General features: G+C 33.0%; 1 protein-coding gene across 1 annotated transcript; it reads left to right on the top strand.

Annotated features, from left to right (window-relative positions):
* Positions 1 to 10,459: 10,459 nt before the first annotated feature.
* LOC123702872 lies at positions 10,460 to 14,316 on the top strand. Its single transcript, XM_045650704.1, has 3 exons — positions 10,460 to 11,142; positions 11,241 to 11,398; positions 13,212 to 14,316. The coding sequence occupies exons 1-3, from the start codon at positions 10,911 to 10,913 to the stop codon at positions 14,232 to 14,234; spliced, it is 1,413 nt and encodes a 470-aa protein (XP_045506660.1). The 5' UTR covers positions 10,460 to 10,910; the 3' UTR covers positions 14,235 to 14,316.
* The last annotated feature ends 2,831 nt before the right edge of the window (positions 14,317 to 17,147 follow it).

The raw sequence follows: 17,147 nt of genomic DNA, 5'->3' as shown, positions 1-17,147 counted from the left end.
CACGTAGAACCCCACTTTTGGCCATTTAGTTTTTATCGTGATTTTTCAACTTAATTACTAAGCTATTTTGATATAAGTAATCTATTCATTTTCAGAGTTATAATAATTATAATGCCTCCATCGAAACCAAATACTAAAAAAATCGGTGTCGTGAAAAGAAAATTGTTCCAGTACTCACCGCATAAAATATCATTACTATTGAACGCAATAAAGAATGGAATGCCCGTTGCCACTGCTAGTAGAGATTTTAATGTACCTCGAACGACATTGCGTCACAAAATTTCTGGAAAAGCACCTGAAACTTCTGGACATGTAGGGACCCAGTCAGTTCTTGGAATACAACTAGAAAACGAACTTGTCATATGGATCAAAGATTGCGCTCGCGCTGGATTTCCTATTAACAAGGAAGGTTTACTGGATTCTGTTAAGAAAATTGTTGTGAAGGGCAAAATTGCTACACCTTTTATAAATGCGATAGACTTCAAGATCCTGGTTCGATGGATTTATGGCGAGACATCCTGATTTGAGCCAAAAAACATGTCGAGTATATTAATAAAGCTCGTGCCTTAATAACTGAAGAGAAAATTCGGAACTGGTTCCAAGAAATTTCTTCATTGCTCGGTGATGAAAATTTAAAGATTCTAAAAAACCCTGCGAGAGTTTGGAACTGTGATGAAACAGCTCTTTTTCTAGCTCCAAAAGGATCTCTTGTGTTAGATTATAGATATCTACCTCGTATATAATGTTGATCTCCATAATTGTAATTTTAATTCAAGCTGAGATATTTTATTTCATATATGTCGTCAATATTATGTTAGCTATTTTATCTATTTTTGGTCGTAAAATATGCGATTTTCGAATAAATTTTTCATTACTTTGAATTATCTGCTTTTTATTTTTGATGAATTTGATGATGGCCAGAACTGGCACATGACATGGCCAGAAATAGGGTAAATCTGGCCAAAAATGGCACAAACTACCATTTATTTTTCTTTCCTAGAGGATTATTTTTCCATTGAATCCTTATGAAAAAAAATATATCTTTAGGCTAGATTTATACATATTTAATCACGTTTTACAAGAAATATGTCCGTCATAACAAAAACTGTAAAATTATATAGCCTCAAAGTCTACAAATTTCTTAAAATGGCCAAAACCGGGTCACCTGCCCTACGATATTCGATTTTCAGCACGTACCTATACTATCTGTAGGTAAATAATATATAAAACGATCAGTGAAACAGACATGGAACACATATTTTCTATATAGCCAATTCGTCACTGTAAAATTATTGTCGTATTTAGAAAGCAATATCGTAATGAACAGTCGTATCGTGTAAAAGACGCACGAAATTTGTCTCTGTTATCATAATTTAAAATATCTCCATTCTTCAGATCCGTATCTTCCCTTGTCCCTAAAATTAGACTCTTTTGTTTTCTTACTTTTCCTCTTTAAACAAGAAAGCAATTTGGATAAGGAAAATTGAAATTCTTATGGGGATGTGAGGGTAAAAATTAGAGTTGACGAAACTGATTTTGATTGGATGAGTGTAAGCTTTACAACGAATTTGGTTAAGATTACTATAAAGTACCTTTTGTGCATAGATCACTCTATAGTCTCTAGTGGTCTCTATAGACTAATAACTGAATGGAGATAGGAGATTATTAGGTATACAATATTCATGCAGAGAATTTGTTAAAATGACCTACTTACTAGTAATTGAGGTTAAAATGCATTCTAGTTCGTAGGTACATTATGTTTGAGTAGTTCCTGAAACAAAATATTTTATTGCAAATAATTTAACTCATTATGAATATTGGTGCCTGCGTGGTTGCCTAGTAGAGATCACTACTTAGTGATAAGGCCGCCAAGTTAATTGTACTCTGTTTATAGATGTAATTAATTCTAAGGTTTCCTATTTGTAGATACAGGTAAAATAAATAAATATTTTATATCTTTCGTCTAGGTACTATAGAAAGAAACAATATACGTAAACCCAAATGAAAATGTAGTACCTACATACAAACTTTTTTTTATTTATATAACCTACATTTTAGCATTCTATATATACCTACTATACCTACACGATGTACTCTCACAACGTGAATAAAAATTCACGTATAAAAAAATCTTATTTTTTGCCGTCTTCAGCCACTTTTCTTTTAAAATACGTGCATTCCACTTTCACGATATTTTCATATTTTCCTTCCCATCTTATTCATAGACTTGAGTTTATTAGACTTGAGAAAGTTAAGAGAAACGCGAACATTTTCTGGTTTTTGTACTCACATTAAAAATTCACGAGAATGTAGTATATAAATATAAATGTATGAAGTATATAAATTTAATTTCCTCGAAATTAAATGGGCTCTTTGAAAATTAAGGACAAAGGTTTCTATTTATAGCTATATTCACGTTTGCATTGTAGGAGAGAAAGGTTCCTAAAACATGCTGAAAGGTCGCCATGAGGAGAAAAATCAAATATTTCTAAAACTTATGTGGTATTCTGATGCTATTTTACTGAGGCTTCATCCAAATCCGTTTTTATAATATAACATTATAAGTAGGTAACATAATATAAGTATAATTATAATAATAAGAAACTATATATTCGATTAAAACACAGAGTAAATAAAAAAAAAACATTACGTAGTATAAATAGTAGAACACTATTGAAGGCCTATATCCCTGCAGAACATGGGCTGATGATGATGATAAGTCATAGAAGCTGTAACGTCGTAGCAAATTCTTTTACGTCCTAGAATAAGTCACTCGCCTTATAGCATAAATGAATGTGAATTCCATACAAATTCTCAAGAGATATTTTTCTAAGTGCAATCAGCCGGAATGAACCTATCAGATACACACACATGCATGGGTTCACACACATACATAAGCCTCTGTGGACGAATAGCGTGACTGAAATACAGGAATGTTTTCGTCGTCTAAAATATTTAAGTTGCAGTATTTTATGGAATCAAGACATGAATTTGTTACAAGCTTTCAGTATTTTATATAGTGATTGATAGAAAGATGAGACCTTTGTGTATTTTGATATAATTTGTTAAAGATGTTACTATTGAAAAGAGTTTGTTTTATTTCAATATATTCCCTTCTTGTAATGTTTTCAATCAATGGTAGAGTTTTTTTAAGATAAAGAGAGTAACTACCTATAATTATTATAAATCAATTATTATTCACTGTTATTGCTGTCCCCTCTCACTTTTAGATAAAACAACTAAATAAGTGATATATAGTTTTTTTTCTAAAATATTCCTTGAAGAAGTTACCAGTTACAATACAAATTACCACTCCCGTAATTGCGTATCTCTAATACAGATAGATGACCTAGAAAAACATTTTTATTCGTAAGTATAAAACGCGACCGAAGCATCGATATATCACTGACTATATATTATACAAAGTAATATCATAAAATACACTCTCTATTTCATGCCAGTATTTTTCAGCACTATTTTCAATTTGTATATTTTCTAAAAAGTCAAAATTCCCGCCATTTCTACAACACGAATAGATTAATTGAACGCGATATTATCTGTGGCCGAATTCCGAATTAAATTATGCAAATGAATTGTGACCACCAGTTAACAAATGGTTTGAAACTTGCATTCAATGCATACGTTACTAAATCGTATATAACTGATGTATTTCAACATAGTAGATCAGTAGAAATTAATTGGTTTAATCGGAAAACAATCAAATAGAGCTTTATCTGCAAACTTGACATTAATTGTCAAATTCATTGATCATTATAAATTGATGTCCCTGTCTGATACCTTTATCATCAGCTGTTTCCGTAGTCATATTTCCACCAATAATGTCAAATGTGCAATTATCGCACATTATTGGTGGAAAAGCACCCTTAGGTAGGCAAAATAATATTAAAAATTCAAATGAGCTATTTGAATTTTTAATATTATTTTGCTTTCCTAAAAAATAATATGTTCGATCGATGGATAGTTACTTCGATAAAAAATTTTGCTGTATTTTCGTTTACCAATACCCATCAAAAGTAAAACTAAACGCACATCTTTAAAGCAAGTTTAAAGCTATAAAAAATTCAATCAGACATCTTCATGAATTGTAAGATTAAGATATGGTTGAATTAAAAAACCTGCCACGGAAAGTCGTTCGAGAGTTAGGTCCTAGGTTCTTAATTATCTCACATAATTATGTTTACAAGCACTAGAACAAGTCTATAATATTGAATACACACACAAGGAACATGCAATTAATCAAGGTGTCCTACGAAGCCTCTAATATTTCAATAAACAACGTCTTGTGTTGACGTCAATTTGTTATATTCCCGAAATTTTCTCGGGTTTCAGCCTAACCTGTCATAATGTTTGAACAGTTGTGTTTATCAAAATTATAAGGATATTTTAGTAAAGTGTTTCGAAGGCATAATTATGATAAAAGAGCAGTGTAATTTCTGTGTTATAATAATTATTAGTATTGGACTTTTAAACTAATTGTTGTTTTAGGAAGGATAAAATCCTGTCACGAAGAAACCAGTCGTTGTATTTGGGCAAAAAGTAGCCTGTCGCTATCCAGGCTTTATTCTTCATCTTGTAACTATTTTTGTTTACCTATATAATTTGTGGAATGTGTCCCCATTTAAGTAAGTACTTAATTAATATATAGAAACAGTTAGATCAAGAATTACCAAACCAAAGCACATAAATCAGGAACTATTGGAAATTATCCCTTGTCACATTCCTGACACGACCACAAACTTGGAACTCTCAAATAAAAATCGATCATTGAAACAGATGTCAAACGCATCTGGTCTTCTCGGTCCTCTGAATTGGAAACCAGGGTAAGATTCACGATAATTTAATTAGCCGGAACGCAAGAAGTTCATGGCATACGGCCAGTATGTGATGCCAAAGTTGAGATCCGTGACTTAAATATTTATAAAATACGGATACACGATACCTGCTTTTGAAATAAAAATAAAGCTTGTTTGGGAAGAAACATCTTGTTGTTAGCGCTTTTTTATAGATACAATTTTTGTGTGTCATGTTGAGAAAAATATGGAAACGTACCAATAAAGAATTTCCCTTTTCTATAAAAAGAAGACAGGGACAAATACTTTGTTCTAATCAAAAAATAAAAGGATCTTAAAAATTCAATCACATTTTATATCTACCAGTTTTTTCTTAAAAATGAAGTCATAACAAATCATCCAATTTTTTTAGATTTTCGATTACTCTTATTATAATTCCAGAAGAGCGTAACTTTCTTTGAAACCTGTACAATAAGGTACCATATAGAAAACCGGTCCATCTCATATTTTACGAGAATTCCAAGGTAACTAGAGATATTAAGAATAAAAATTCAAGCGCAGTGGTCGACATACGTGCATACTGGCTTCACCGTTTGGCAACTTGCCAAAATGTCAGGTGCCATAGCTTTTATATTATTATAATCATGCAGATGATGATCGTATTATTACATCAATACATTATGCGACGTTATGCAGTTTTGGCAAAATGGGAGCGAGAAAGAGGAACTATGTCATGAGATAAATACAGAAACTTTAGCTTAAAGGAAGATGAGTATATTTTACCTAATAGGTACTTAGGTTTTTTATGCAACATACATAATAGGTAATTTCAAGTATGTATTATAATATTTATGATGATATGAGGTATATTACGATTGTAACAGGTATATACACTAGTATTATAAAGCAGAAGAGTTTGTTTGTTTACTTGAACACGCTAATCACATAAATTACCTGGTCCGATTTGAAAAGTTCGATTCTAGATAGCTCATTTATCCAGAAAGACTATAGTTATATTTATCACCACGCTAAGACCAATATGAGAGGAGCAATGCGGGTAAAACCACGGATGAGTGTAAAAATATAGTCTAAATGTAAGTATAGTTTTTAATAAATACTATTGACCCATAGGCCATAGGCTGTAATAACATCATAGTAGTGAATAGACATGATATGATTCAGGCTTTCATCCAAATTGTACGTGACAAAGTATAAATAACGCCAATTGAAGTTCACTTGTATCTTGTATGTGAGCCAGAATTTAGTTGGTTTTGAATTTATAGGAAAATACATATTTGTCAATATTATGGTAGGTATCTGGTGATTTCTTCTGAGAGATGGTTAATGATTGGTTAAATTTTGTGTATGTACCTAGCTACCTAGTGTGTAGTTTTCGACTGTTAATAATAAATACATCTATATTTTTAAAAATAATCTTATCTAAGGTAACTAGGTATTACAATTTTATAGGTACATGTTATTATAATTATAATTGTCACCATCGTCTCTTTAATGTAACATTAATTATTATAAAACTTAAAATAATATTGATGATATTTTTATAAAAAGTGTTGCAACATTTGCTAAGCTCGTTAATTAGATTCCTACGACATTCCGAGTAGAAAAGTTTTTACGTAACGACTTGCAACATTTTTCTTATATTTTTATAATTGACCATGTGAGAGAACTAATTACGTTTTAAAATTAATATGAATGAATGAATGAATGAATGAAAAATACTTTATTGTACACCAGACATGATACATTTTATAAACTTAACAACAAATTAACCAATGTACAGTAGGCGGCCTTATCGCTGGCAGCGATCTCTACCAGGCAACCCAAAAAATATCTAATTACGTTCTATGATTAGTTTTATTTTGTTCGTTTCTCATTTCTCACAGATGTGTTATATATTATTGCTATTACTTACGTCAGATTAGTCCTATTTATGTTTGGTAATTATTATTTTTGATGATTTTTGGGTCGCTTAGAATTTAGAATCAAATGTCTGAAGATTTAAAACCAAATCTATACTAATATTATAAAGCTGAAGAGTTTGTTCGTTTGTTTGTTTGAACGCGCTAATCTCAGGAACAACTAGACCGGTATGGAAAATTCTTTCGTTAGATACCCCATTAATCGAGGAAGGCTATAAGCTATATTCACTATCATCACGCTAAGACATAATAAAAGCTACCTGTGCTTATTCTTTCACGTACCTAGTTGTGGAACCAAGAAATCCTATGAATTGTCTATTGAGTTAGGTTAAACCTGTTAAACAGAATTACTAGGTACCTACTACTGAAAATTATTTTATTGAACCTATAAAAGAGATAAACTCTCCCTAAAAAAACTCAAATTCCGACCATAAAGTGTCATTATTTTGATATAGATAAGCAGAAGTACCATAAAATGCAAAGTAAAACCAAGTAATCTTACAGTACTGCATTATTCCTGTACATTATTTAGGATTTGCGGTGCATACTTTAGTTTACAGATTTTGGTTCCCGAGCGAGTTAAAGGATTAAGCTTGCCACAAACTTGGTGATTTTATATTATGCATTTAATTTTATATGTGAGGGTGTATTTATTTATTTAAATGAATGAATTTCACTAACGGTGCATTTACATCAAACGAACATAGAGCTAGAGCAAGAGTGATCTTTTAGTGTAAACGAAAACTCGTATTCAGTGTATAGAATTGCATTGAATCTTTACGAACGCACTAAGAACAACGAAAGAATGCTCTACGCATGTTTACACTAAAATAATTTAAAATAGCGATTGGCGGGGTTAGAATGACGTGTAGTGTATGTAAATCCATACTAATATTATAAATGCGAAAGTAACTCTGTCTGTCTGTCTGTTACTCAATCACGCCTTAACTACTGAACCAATTTGCATGAAATTTGGTATAGACATATTTTGATACCCGAGAAAGGACATAGGCTTCTTTTTATCCCAGGAAAATGACACAATCCGACGGGAACGGGAACTATGCGGGAGTTTCTTTGACTGCGCGGGCGAAGCCGCGGGCGGAAACCTAGTCCCATATAAATAGTTTGAGTTATTCTTGTAAATAAATAAAAATAAAAACTTGTAGGTTAAAAAATAAAAATTTGTGTTTGTGAAAATATTAAATTCGGGAATATAAGGAATAATGGATAGGTACAAAATAAAGAAATAATCTTTTTTAACCATATTTATTTTTTTAATACTTTCTTTTATATTACAGGTGGCTTGGGGTTGAAAAAATCGAAGAAAACAACTGCTTTTATATTATTGTAGAAATTGCCAAAATAAACATTTTGAACTTGACTGTTTTTTGAACGTTGTATCCATTGCTTAGGTACTTGCTTGTGTCTGTAATCACCACTGATGAATCTGAAATTAAAAGAAAATTCAACAATTATAAGTAATTAGCATAAAAAAAAACTTAATAACATATAGGAATCTACTTAAATATTAATTTAAGATTACAATTACTTTATGTAGGTATATTATCAAAAAAGGTTGGTGTTTTACAGTATTCTTAATTTTTCATCTTTTTTATATTGAAGAAATTTCATTATAATCTAGTTAAGTCTATAAGCAGCCTAACTCCAGAGGTCGTATAATCAAAAAGTTCGCAACAGCCCTAATTATGCAGTTGTTTCCCAAATGGCAAGATTGTTCAAAATTGTGTTGTCGCATTTGTACTTTAAATCGTTTTATTCTATATTGCGGCTTTTTCATAGATTTTTCAGAGCATATTATTATATTTTTTTCTTTGTTTTCATTATATATTTTTGATTATAATAATATTATGAACAAGGCGATTCAGGATGGGTTCAGCTTAATATCACCCGGAATAAAAAAAATCTTTTACCTAGGACATTTTTGATGCTGGGTTAATATTTTAATAATAATTGCAACAACAAAATTTTTACTTAAATGATTTTTTGAGAAAATAACCTATAGGTACGTAAGCACTAAACTTAAGTCTTTCAGCCTGATGCAATACGAGCCAAAATATCACTCTATAGAAAATAAATATCGAATAAAATAAAACTGACCTGGCGTAGAACCAAAACACAGGCATTACCTTTTCGAACAATAGGCTCTTTCTTCAGGTAAGATTGATGTATTTCCTTCTAGTCTTTATTATAGAGACTGGATTTAGATTCTGAAAATCTCACTGGACTTGCCGAATCAAAGAGATGTTGAATTTTAGTGTCTTGTTTTAATTTATAAATATAAATAAATAAATAAATATAAATACCGTACCTTATTTATTAGATTTATTGTAAAAATTTAACTGCAAATATCTTAAAAATGATTTCAGGATCGCTATTATTTACTAAAAAATACTGCATAACAAAGTACATAATATTACAGTAACGTTGTACACTTAAGTTCTTAAAAATACTTCTATTTAAATATTGAAATTTATGACACTAAAAATCATTGTATTAGTAGGTACTATTCCATTTAGGTAGGTACTTCCACTTATGTTTAATATTTGAAGTACCAATTTTCATCATAATTTATTTGATTGTACTCACATCATGTGCAACAGACCAAAGCATTTTCATACAAAATTTACCTAACTACGTAAGTTATCTCAATAATAAGCGAAATATATTAGGTACTAGCTCCCGCCCGCGACTCCGTCCGCGCGGATGTCGGTCTTCGCGTGGATGGTTTATTTCTCCATTTCGAGACCTCTGACAATAACATCTTATAAATATCTATTGGACCCAATTCCCAAATACGGCTAGGCCTATAATAATACGCAACGTGTGTTCGCGGTTCTACGGAACAACGTCTATGGATAAAACTGAAAAATTACGATTAATTTTTTCTACGTATTTTTCCAGGATAAAAAGTATCCTATTTTACGCCCAGGATAATAAGGTATAATTATGTTTCGCAGCTTCATTCTTTGCGATTTATATTGACGTGGTGTAGTAGCGTTCCTAGCCTGAGCCTTGCACGGGTTTTTTAAAGGTATAAGTATTATTAATTTAAATTTATACTTTTATAATTTTTAAATTATACTTTTTTTTTTTTTTTTTTTGTGGCAACACTTTTTACCCCTACCATTTACCCCCATCATTTCTCAAACGGTTCGTTACGATGTGTAGGTCATTCTGCGTTTCCGTGCTCAAGCCTTCGCACGTCTCCGATAAAATAATTTTTGAATTTTAAAAAATTAAAATAATTAGTGCTCAATATGGGGAAGAAAAGGAAACATGAAAAGACGGACGAAGAAATTAGACGAAAGATTAAAAAACTAGAAAATCGGCTTGCCAAAAGAGCAAATCAATCTACAAGCGATTCGTCGGAAGAAAATATGATAAGTAAGTTGGTAATTTTTAAAAAATACAACGGTTTTTTGTTTTGATTAATTAGTGATGCGTACTGCTAAAATTGGGCTGTTACTATCATCAACATTAATCAATGCTTAGTGATGCGAGGATACCATACTTGGGTTTCTTCTATCACAAATAAAGCGACGCGTACTGCTATACTTGGGCTGATACTGTCGCTGTTTTTAAAAAACATTTGCTATATAGAAATGTTTTTGCAGGCGAACCATTGGATGTGCCATCCCCTGGGTCTTTATACTGCCAGTCGCCACTGAGGGATCACCAAACTGATGAGGCACCTCGACCGTTATCACCATGTCCGCCTTTGTCACCTCAAGAAATCGCGCCACGTCCCGACTCGCCACGACCTGATGAGGTTGTTGAACCGCAACCGGGAACATCGGTGGACAATGATAAACAAAATGAAGAGCTGGAGCTGGATGAAGACGTCCTTCAATTGTTAGGAGACGCTCCAAAAACCGACACCTCGCTCGGCCCTGCGATCCATAAGGATGTAGCCAGCAGATGGCAGGACATCCTTTCCAAAGGACTTCCTAAGGAAATAAAAGATATCCTTTACAAAGAATATCTAGTTCCCAATAATTGCGATTTGTTGCTGGCCCCTGCTCTCAACCCGGAGGTAAAGGCTGCACTGCCTGAAGCTTTAATTAAAAGAGACACGTCGCTCAGCTACAGGCAAAAACAACTTGGGGTTGCACTGTCTGCTCTTGCAACAGTCACCCAAATGGTCATAGCGAATGAGACGTCAAAACAAAAAATTTTAAAGCCTTTAAGTGATGCGTGTCGTTTACTGTGTGACAGCCATCATGCTGAAACGAGGACACGAAGAAAATTTGTAATATCCTCGATTAACACCAAATTAAAAGACGCCCTAATAGAAACGAAACGAGATGCGTTACTGTTCGGTGAGAATATCTCGGACAAACTTAAAGCGGCCAAGTCTATCCAACAGTCAGGTGAATCTTTAAAGAATATACAAAAACCTAAAAATAGACCTAGTGTATCTGTGGCGACTAATCAAGCCAACAAGGGCCGTTTGAACTATGTTCCTCAGCAGCGCCAGGCGGACAACAAACGCCACGACAACCGTTTCGCTCGTGTGCCCAACATAGCGTCGCGTCCACCTCCGAGCAACAGTGCACGACGACCCCCCGACCGGACGTACCCGCCTTCGAAGACACCAGCTCCGCAGCGGAGGCAATAATCGACCAGGTGCGATATGCTGGAAGACTCCAGCATTATTTTAATAACTGGCGTAATATAACTAATGATCAAATCATTTTATCGTGGGTTAAAGGTTATTCTATACCTTTTAAGTCTTATCCGTTTAGAACCGATAAGCCTAGTGTGTATCCTAAAACGGAACAAGAACGACAAGATTTTGATACCTACGTGTCTGTCGAAATTATTATCTATAAATGCCATATCGCATTGTAACCATGAACCGGGCGAGTTTTTATCCTCTATTTTCCTAGTGTCTAAACCAAATGGTGACAAGAGATTTATTCTTAATTTAAAATGCCTTAACAAGTTCATTGAAACTAAACATTTCAAAATGGAGGATTATCGTACTGCGTCAAAGTTGATAACTCCAAACTGTTTCATGGCAACTATCGATTTAAAAGATGCTTATTTTTTAGTACCAGTAAATAAAATGCACAGAAAGTACTTACGGTTTGAGTATGATGGAGTCCTTTACGAATTTAATTGTTTGCCATTTGGTTTATGCACCGCACCGTTCGTGTTTACAAAACTTCTAAAAACCTATATTTGAATTTTTAAGAAAAACTCATCGTATGATATCAGTCGTTTATCTTGATGATGTCTTTTGTATTGGTAGAACACTATTAGAATGCCAAGAAAACATAACTTTGACCAAAACACTTTTTGAAAGACTAGGTTTTTTGATTAACTTAGAGAAAAGTTCGTTAGTACCAAAGATGCAATGCAAATTTTTAGGTTTTGTATTCGACTCCAATAATATGTTATTAAAACTACCCGACGATAAGAAGTTAAAAATTAAAGAAAAAGTTTCCACCGTCTTAAATACTAAAAAATGCAAATTACGAGAATTTGCTCAATTTATCGGTTTATTAATTTCAGCTTGTCCCGCAATTCAATATGCTTGGTTATATACTAAAATTTTCGAACAGTATAAATATATGTGTTTGCTTAAAAACGCTAGCTACGAACAGATAATTAAAATTCCAGATAATTTAAAATCGGATATGCTTTGGTGGATCCGTAATATAGATATAGGTAATTGTCCTCTCGGGATTGAAGATTTTAATTTAGAGATTTATTCAGATGCATCTAACACCGGTTGGGGCGCCTATTGTAATAACAATAAATGTTTTGGCTACTGGAGAGAATGTGAAAAAACATTGCATATTAATGAGTTAGAATTAAAAGCAGCTTTTCTTGCCCTTAAATCCTTCGCGAAGAATTTATGTTCTTCTCGAATCTTGCTAAGAATTGATAATGTCACCGCAATTTCTTGTATAAATAGAATGGGTAGTATTCAATATGATCACCTTAATGTGGTTACCAGAGAAATCTGGCAGTGGTGTGAAATGCGTAAAATAACTATTTTTGCATCCTATATAAATACAAAGGATAATTGTGAAGCAGACCAATTATCGCGGAAGAAATTTCACGATACAGAATGGGAACTAAACCAAAATGCATACGATGAGATAACTATTAATTTTGGTGTCCCTAAAATAGATTTGTTTGCAAGTAGATGTAATGCAAAGTGTCATACCTATGTAACTTGGAAAAACGATCCTGATGCATGGGCGATAGATGCATTTACGGTTTCATGGAAAAATAAGTTCTTTTACGCATTTCCCCCCTTTTGTTTAATAACAAAGGTAATGCAAAAGATTATAAAAGAAAAGGCAGAGGGTATAGTTGTGGTACCGTATTGGCCTACGCGACCCTGGTTCCCAATTTTTCAGAAATTAATGACAACCAAGCCCATATATTTTGCACCTGATATTAATTTATTAACTTCTCCCTTCAGGATCAACCACAACCTACACAGAACTCTGAAGTTGGTTGCCGCGAAGCTTTCAGGCAAGCTTTACTAAGGAAAGGCTTGTCACCAAGTACGGTACAGATAATGTTATCATCGTTATCTGATTCTACCTACAAACAATACGATGGCTGCATAAAGACATGGATAAACTACTGCAGTACCCACAACTATAGCTACATCTCTGCATCTGTCCCTGTAGTTTTACATTTTCTTACCGATTTATTTAATAAAGGTGCTAAATACGGTACCATTAACTCCTATAAGTCTGCCTTATCATTAATTTTATCTAATTTAGAAGATGATAGGGTAAAACGCTTTATGAAAGGAGTTTTCAAATCGAGGCCAACAAATCCTAAATATCATATAACCTGGGATCCGAGTATAGTTCTCGAACATTTAGCCCAACAGTGGCCAAATAATGAACTCAGTTTGGAAACTCTTTCCAAAAAGACTGCAACTCTATTGGCTTTGGTAACAGCGCATCGAGTACAAACACTTGCTCTTATTAAATTAAAGGACATTGATATAAGAGGCACAAGTGAAATAATAATAATGATTTCAGATTTAATTAAAACTTCTAAGCCGTACTCGTTACAGCCTCTTTTAAGAATTCCTTACTTCAATAGTCGCTCGGAAATCTGTCCAGCCAAATGTCTAGAATCGTACGTAAATAAAACATCAACACTTCGACATAATGATCATTTATTTATTAGTTTTAAAAAACCATACTCAAAAGTTACCTCCCAGACGCTCAGTAAATGGATAAAGGACACGCTTCATAACAGCGGAGTAGATACTTCTATATTTAGTGCTCATAGTACTCGCCATGCGTCCACATCCACTGCCAATAGACTTGGGGTCAACATTGATGTTATACGCAAAACTGCGGGATGGTCTGATTCTTCTGCAGTATTTGCTAAGTTTTACAATAGACATGTAATTACTGATCCTACCAGCTTTGCTAAAACATTGTTATCTAATAATGATTGTAACCTGCAAGAAAAATAATTAATGGTTAAATTATGAAAATAATGTGTGATTTATAATATTTATAGTTAATTGATTATTGCAAATAAAAATATGAAACTTACCATAAGTTTTTCAATTTTTATCACCATTTCACATTTTATTTACTCTAAACATCTACACCACGTCAATATAAATCGCAAAGAATGAAGCTGCGAAACATAATTGAAAATCAAACGAACTTACCAAGTGAAGTTCGATGACAATTATGTGAGCAGCTTCATTCGAAGCGATTTATAGATACCCACCCTAAGATTACGGTTAATTCGACAACAAACGTATTACATAACATTTTAATATATTCCCTGCCCTATATAAATACAAAATGTGAAATATCTCTCAACAAATGACCTACACATCGTAACGAACCGTTTGAGAAATGATGGGGGTAAATGGTAGGGGTAAAAAGTGTTGCCACAAAAAAAAAAAAAAAAAAAGTATAATTTAAAAATTATAAAAGTATAAATTTAAATTAATAATACTTATACCTTTAAAAAACCCGTGCAAGGCTCAGGCTAGGAACGCTACTACACCACGTCAATATAAATCGCTTCGAATGAAGCTGCTCACATAATTGTCATCGAACTTCACTTGGTAAGTTCGTTTGATTTTCAATTATACCAAGTTTCATCGAAATCGAACCGCTAGTTTTCACGTGATGCCTTCACATACAGACAGACAGACAGACAGACAGACAGACAAAAAATTTTTTAATCACATATTTGGGTTTGGTATCGATCCAGTAACACCCCCTGGTATTTATTTTTTCAATATTTTCAAAGTACAGAATTGACCCTTCTACAGATTTATTATATGTATAGATGTATTCGCGCTTCATGAAGATGCAGTCTTAACTATAAAGAATACAGATCGCATCTATCTATAAGCGTGAAAATAACGAGGGCTTAACAATTATTATTAAGTTTACAATAGAATGAGCATTGTTTGTAAATTGTAATTATTTCTTAACTATTCCTAGACTACTGTACTGTAGACGTTCTGCATAAATATATAGAATGTTTGTGCTTCCATTAGATATTATTATCAAAGATAAATACATACCTACGCTTACTACTTACAAAGTACGCATTTTTAAGGGAGGTAAAATCCAGAAAGGACAGAAACTGTATTCTATCCATTTCAGGCGAGAGTGTGTTTAAATAATACAAACTTTAAACCCGCCTAATAAAATAGGGTTATCTATGACGTCACATTCAAACTAGACACACTCGAATAGACGTTCCGTTCTTGGCTGAGAGCCAAGCCAGCATCCTGACGAACTTCACATTACATTTTTGTTAAAATAATTGCCGCTTGAGGGAAATGAATGGCTTTTGTATATGATGTGTTATTAGTTATAGATGTAGGTATGTTAGATATTTTATGGAATGTAGATAGTTATGGAACTCCTAGTCAGTATCCTACTAATATTATAAATGCGATAGTTTGTAAGGGTGGATGGATGTTTGTTACTCTTTCACACAAATACAACTGAACCGATTACAATGAAATCTGGTACCTATGTAGGTAACTGAAGACCCAGAATAAGACATAGGCTCCTGTTTTACTGTTTATCCCGGAAATCCCGCAGGAACGGGAACTATATGGGTTTCTTTGAAAACGCGAGCGATAGCGGTAATCCCCGACTTCTTCCGTATACATAACTAACACCAATAGAATTTTAAAAGTCAGTCTAGTAGTTCCAGAACTCAGCTGGTTAAAAAAACAAACAAATTTTTATAAAGATTATGTATAAATCCACATCCATACAAATACTATAAATGTAAATGTCTGTCTGTTATCTATACTTTGACGGGTAAACCACAGCGCTGATTTGAATGAAATTTGGTATGAAAGTTTTTGCGTAGTTTTGTCCGGGCTAAAACCACAGAGCACAGCTGGTAGTTTTAAAATAAAATATTTGAAAACTAGTAAGAATAGTTGTAATTATCTAAAACTAGCGGTGATCCGCGGTTTCACCCGCATTGCTCCGCTCCTGTTAGCGTGATGATATATTAAAGATGATATATGTATAATGTATATAGCCTTCTTCGATATGGCTATCTAACACCGAAAGAATTTGTCACATCGGACCAGTAGTTCCTGAGATTAGCGCGTTCAAACAAACAAACTCTTCAGCTTTATAATATTAAGTATAGATTTACATAGATTTTTACAGGCACTATACTTCATTCAAGAGGCAAATGCGCTTATAAGATGCAGATGCATTTCAAGATCAATTTTCTTTACAAAATAGATGGGGCCGTTTACTGCTCTACTAAAGAAACCCTTTTATTTTCAAGATTCCTAACAGAGATAGAATCCACCTCCTCGGTTGTAACGATTGGCTATTTATCACTGTTTAAAAGGAGGCTACGATCTTAAGTACATATTTTAAAGTCAAACTCAAATTCTAACATTTATTGACTCAACAGTCAACTAAATTTTTTTAGAAGCACTTTTGAATCGTTAAAATATTGAACTGAATATATTTACCACCGGTACTGAAAGTATTTTTTAAGTAAAAACTAGTAACTGGTTACCTAAAATTAAAGTTTTAATTTGTAATTTTACCTTTTATAATAGATTTTTTAAGTTAAAAATTTAAACACAGGTCATCTTCTCTACAATTTAAAGTTCCTTCCATAGTATAGAGAAAGAATTCTAGATCCTCAGATTAGCAACAAAGATTCTAAACTTGGTACCAAAGAGATTCCTTCCTTCCTTTTCATTCGACAAGCAATTCTGTGATTAGTAGGGTAATTGCGCTGGTTTGCCGTCCAGCTTCTGTTTTCGTCCATTTGACTGACCTGCTACAATCACGTGCGTAAAACTTGAATACAAACCTACCTTCCCGCGCAAGTTTGCACTTTTTACGGTCCATAATGTTTAAGC

The sequence above is a fragment of the Colias croceus genome, chromosome 24 (genome assembly GCF_905220415.1).
Source record: "Colias croceus chromosome 24, ilColCroc2.1".
NCBI classification, from domain to species: Eukaryota; Metazoa; Arthropoda; class Insecta; order Lepidoptera; family Pieridae; genus Colias; species Colias croceus.
Note: the sequence above shows the minus strand (reverse complement) of the source record. Positions and strands in the feature narration are given on the sequence as shown.

Coding starts and splice junctions, on each gene's coding strand:
- LOC123702872 (XM_045650704.1), top strand. CDS start 10,911: ATGGTCATAGCGAATGAGACGTCAAAACAAAAAATTTTAAAGCCTTTA. Junction 11,143..11,240: donor CAAGTCTATCCAACAGTCAG/GTGAATCTTTAA, acceptor TATGTTCCTCAG/CAGCGCCAGGCGGACAACAA. Junction 11,399..13,211: donor CGGAGGCAATAATCGACCAG/GTGCGATATGCT, acceptor TTCTCCCTTCAG/GATCAACCACAACCTACACA.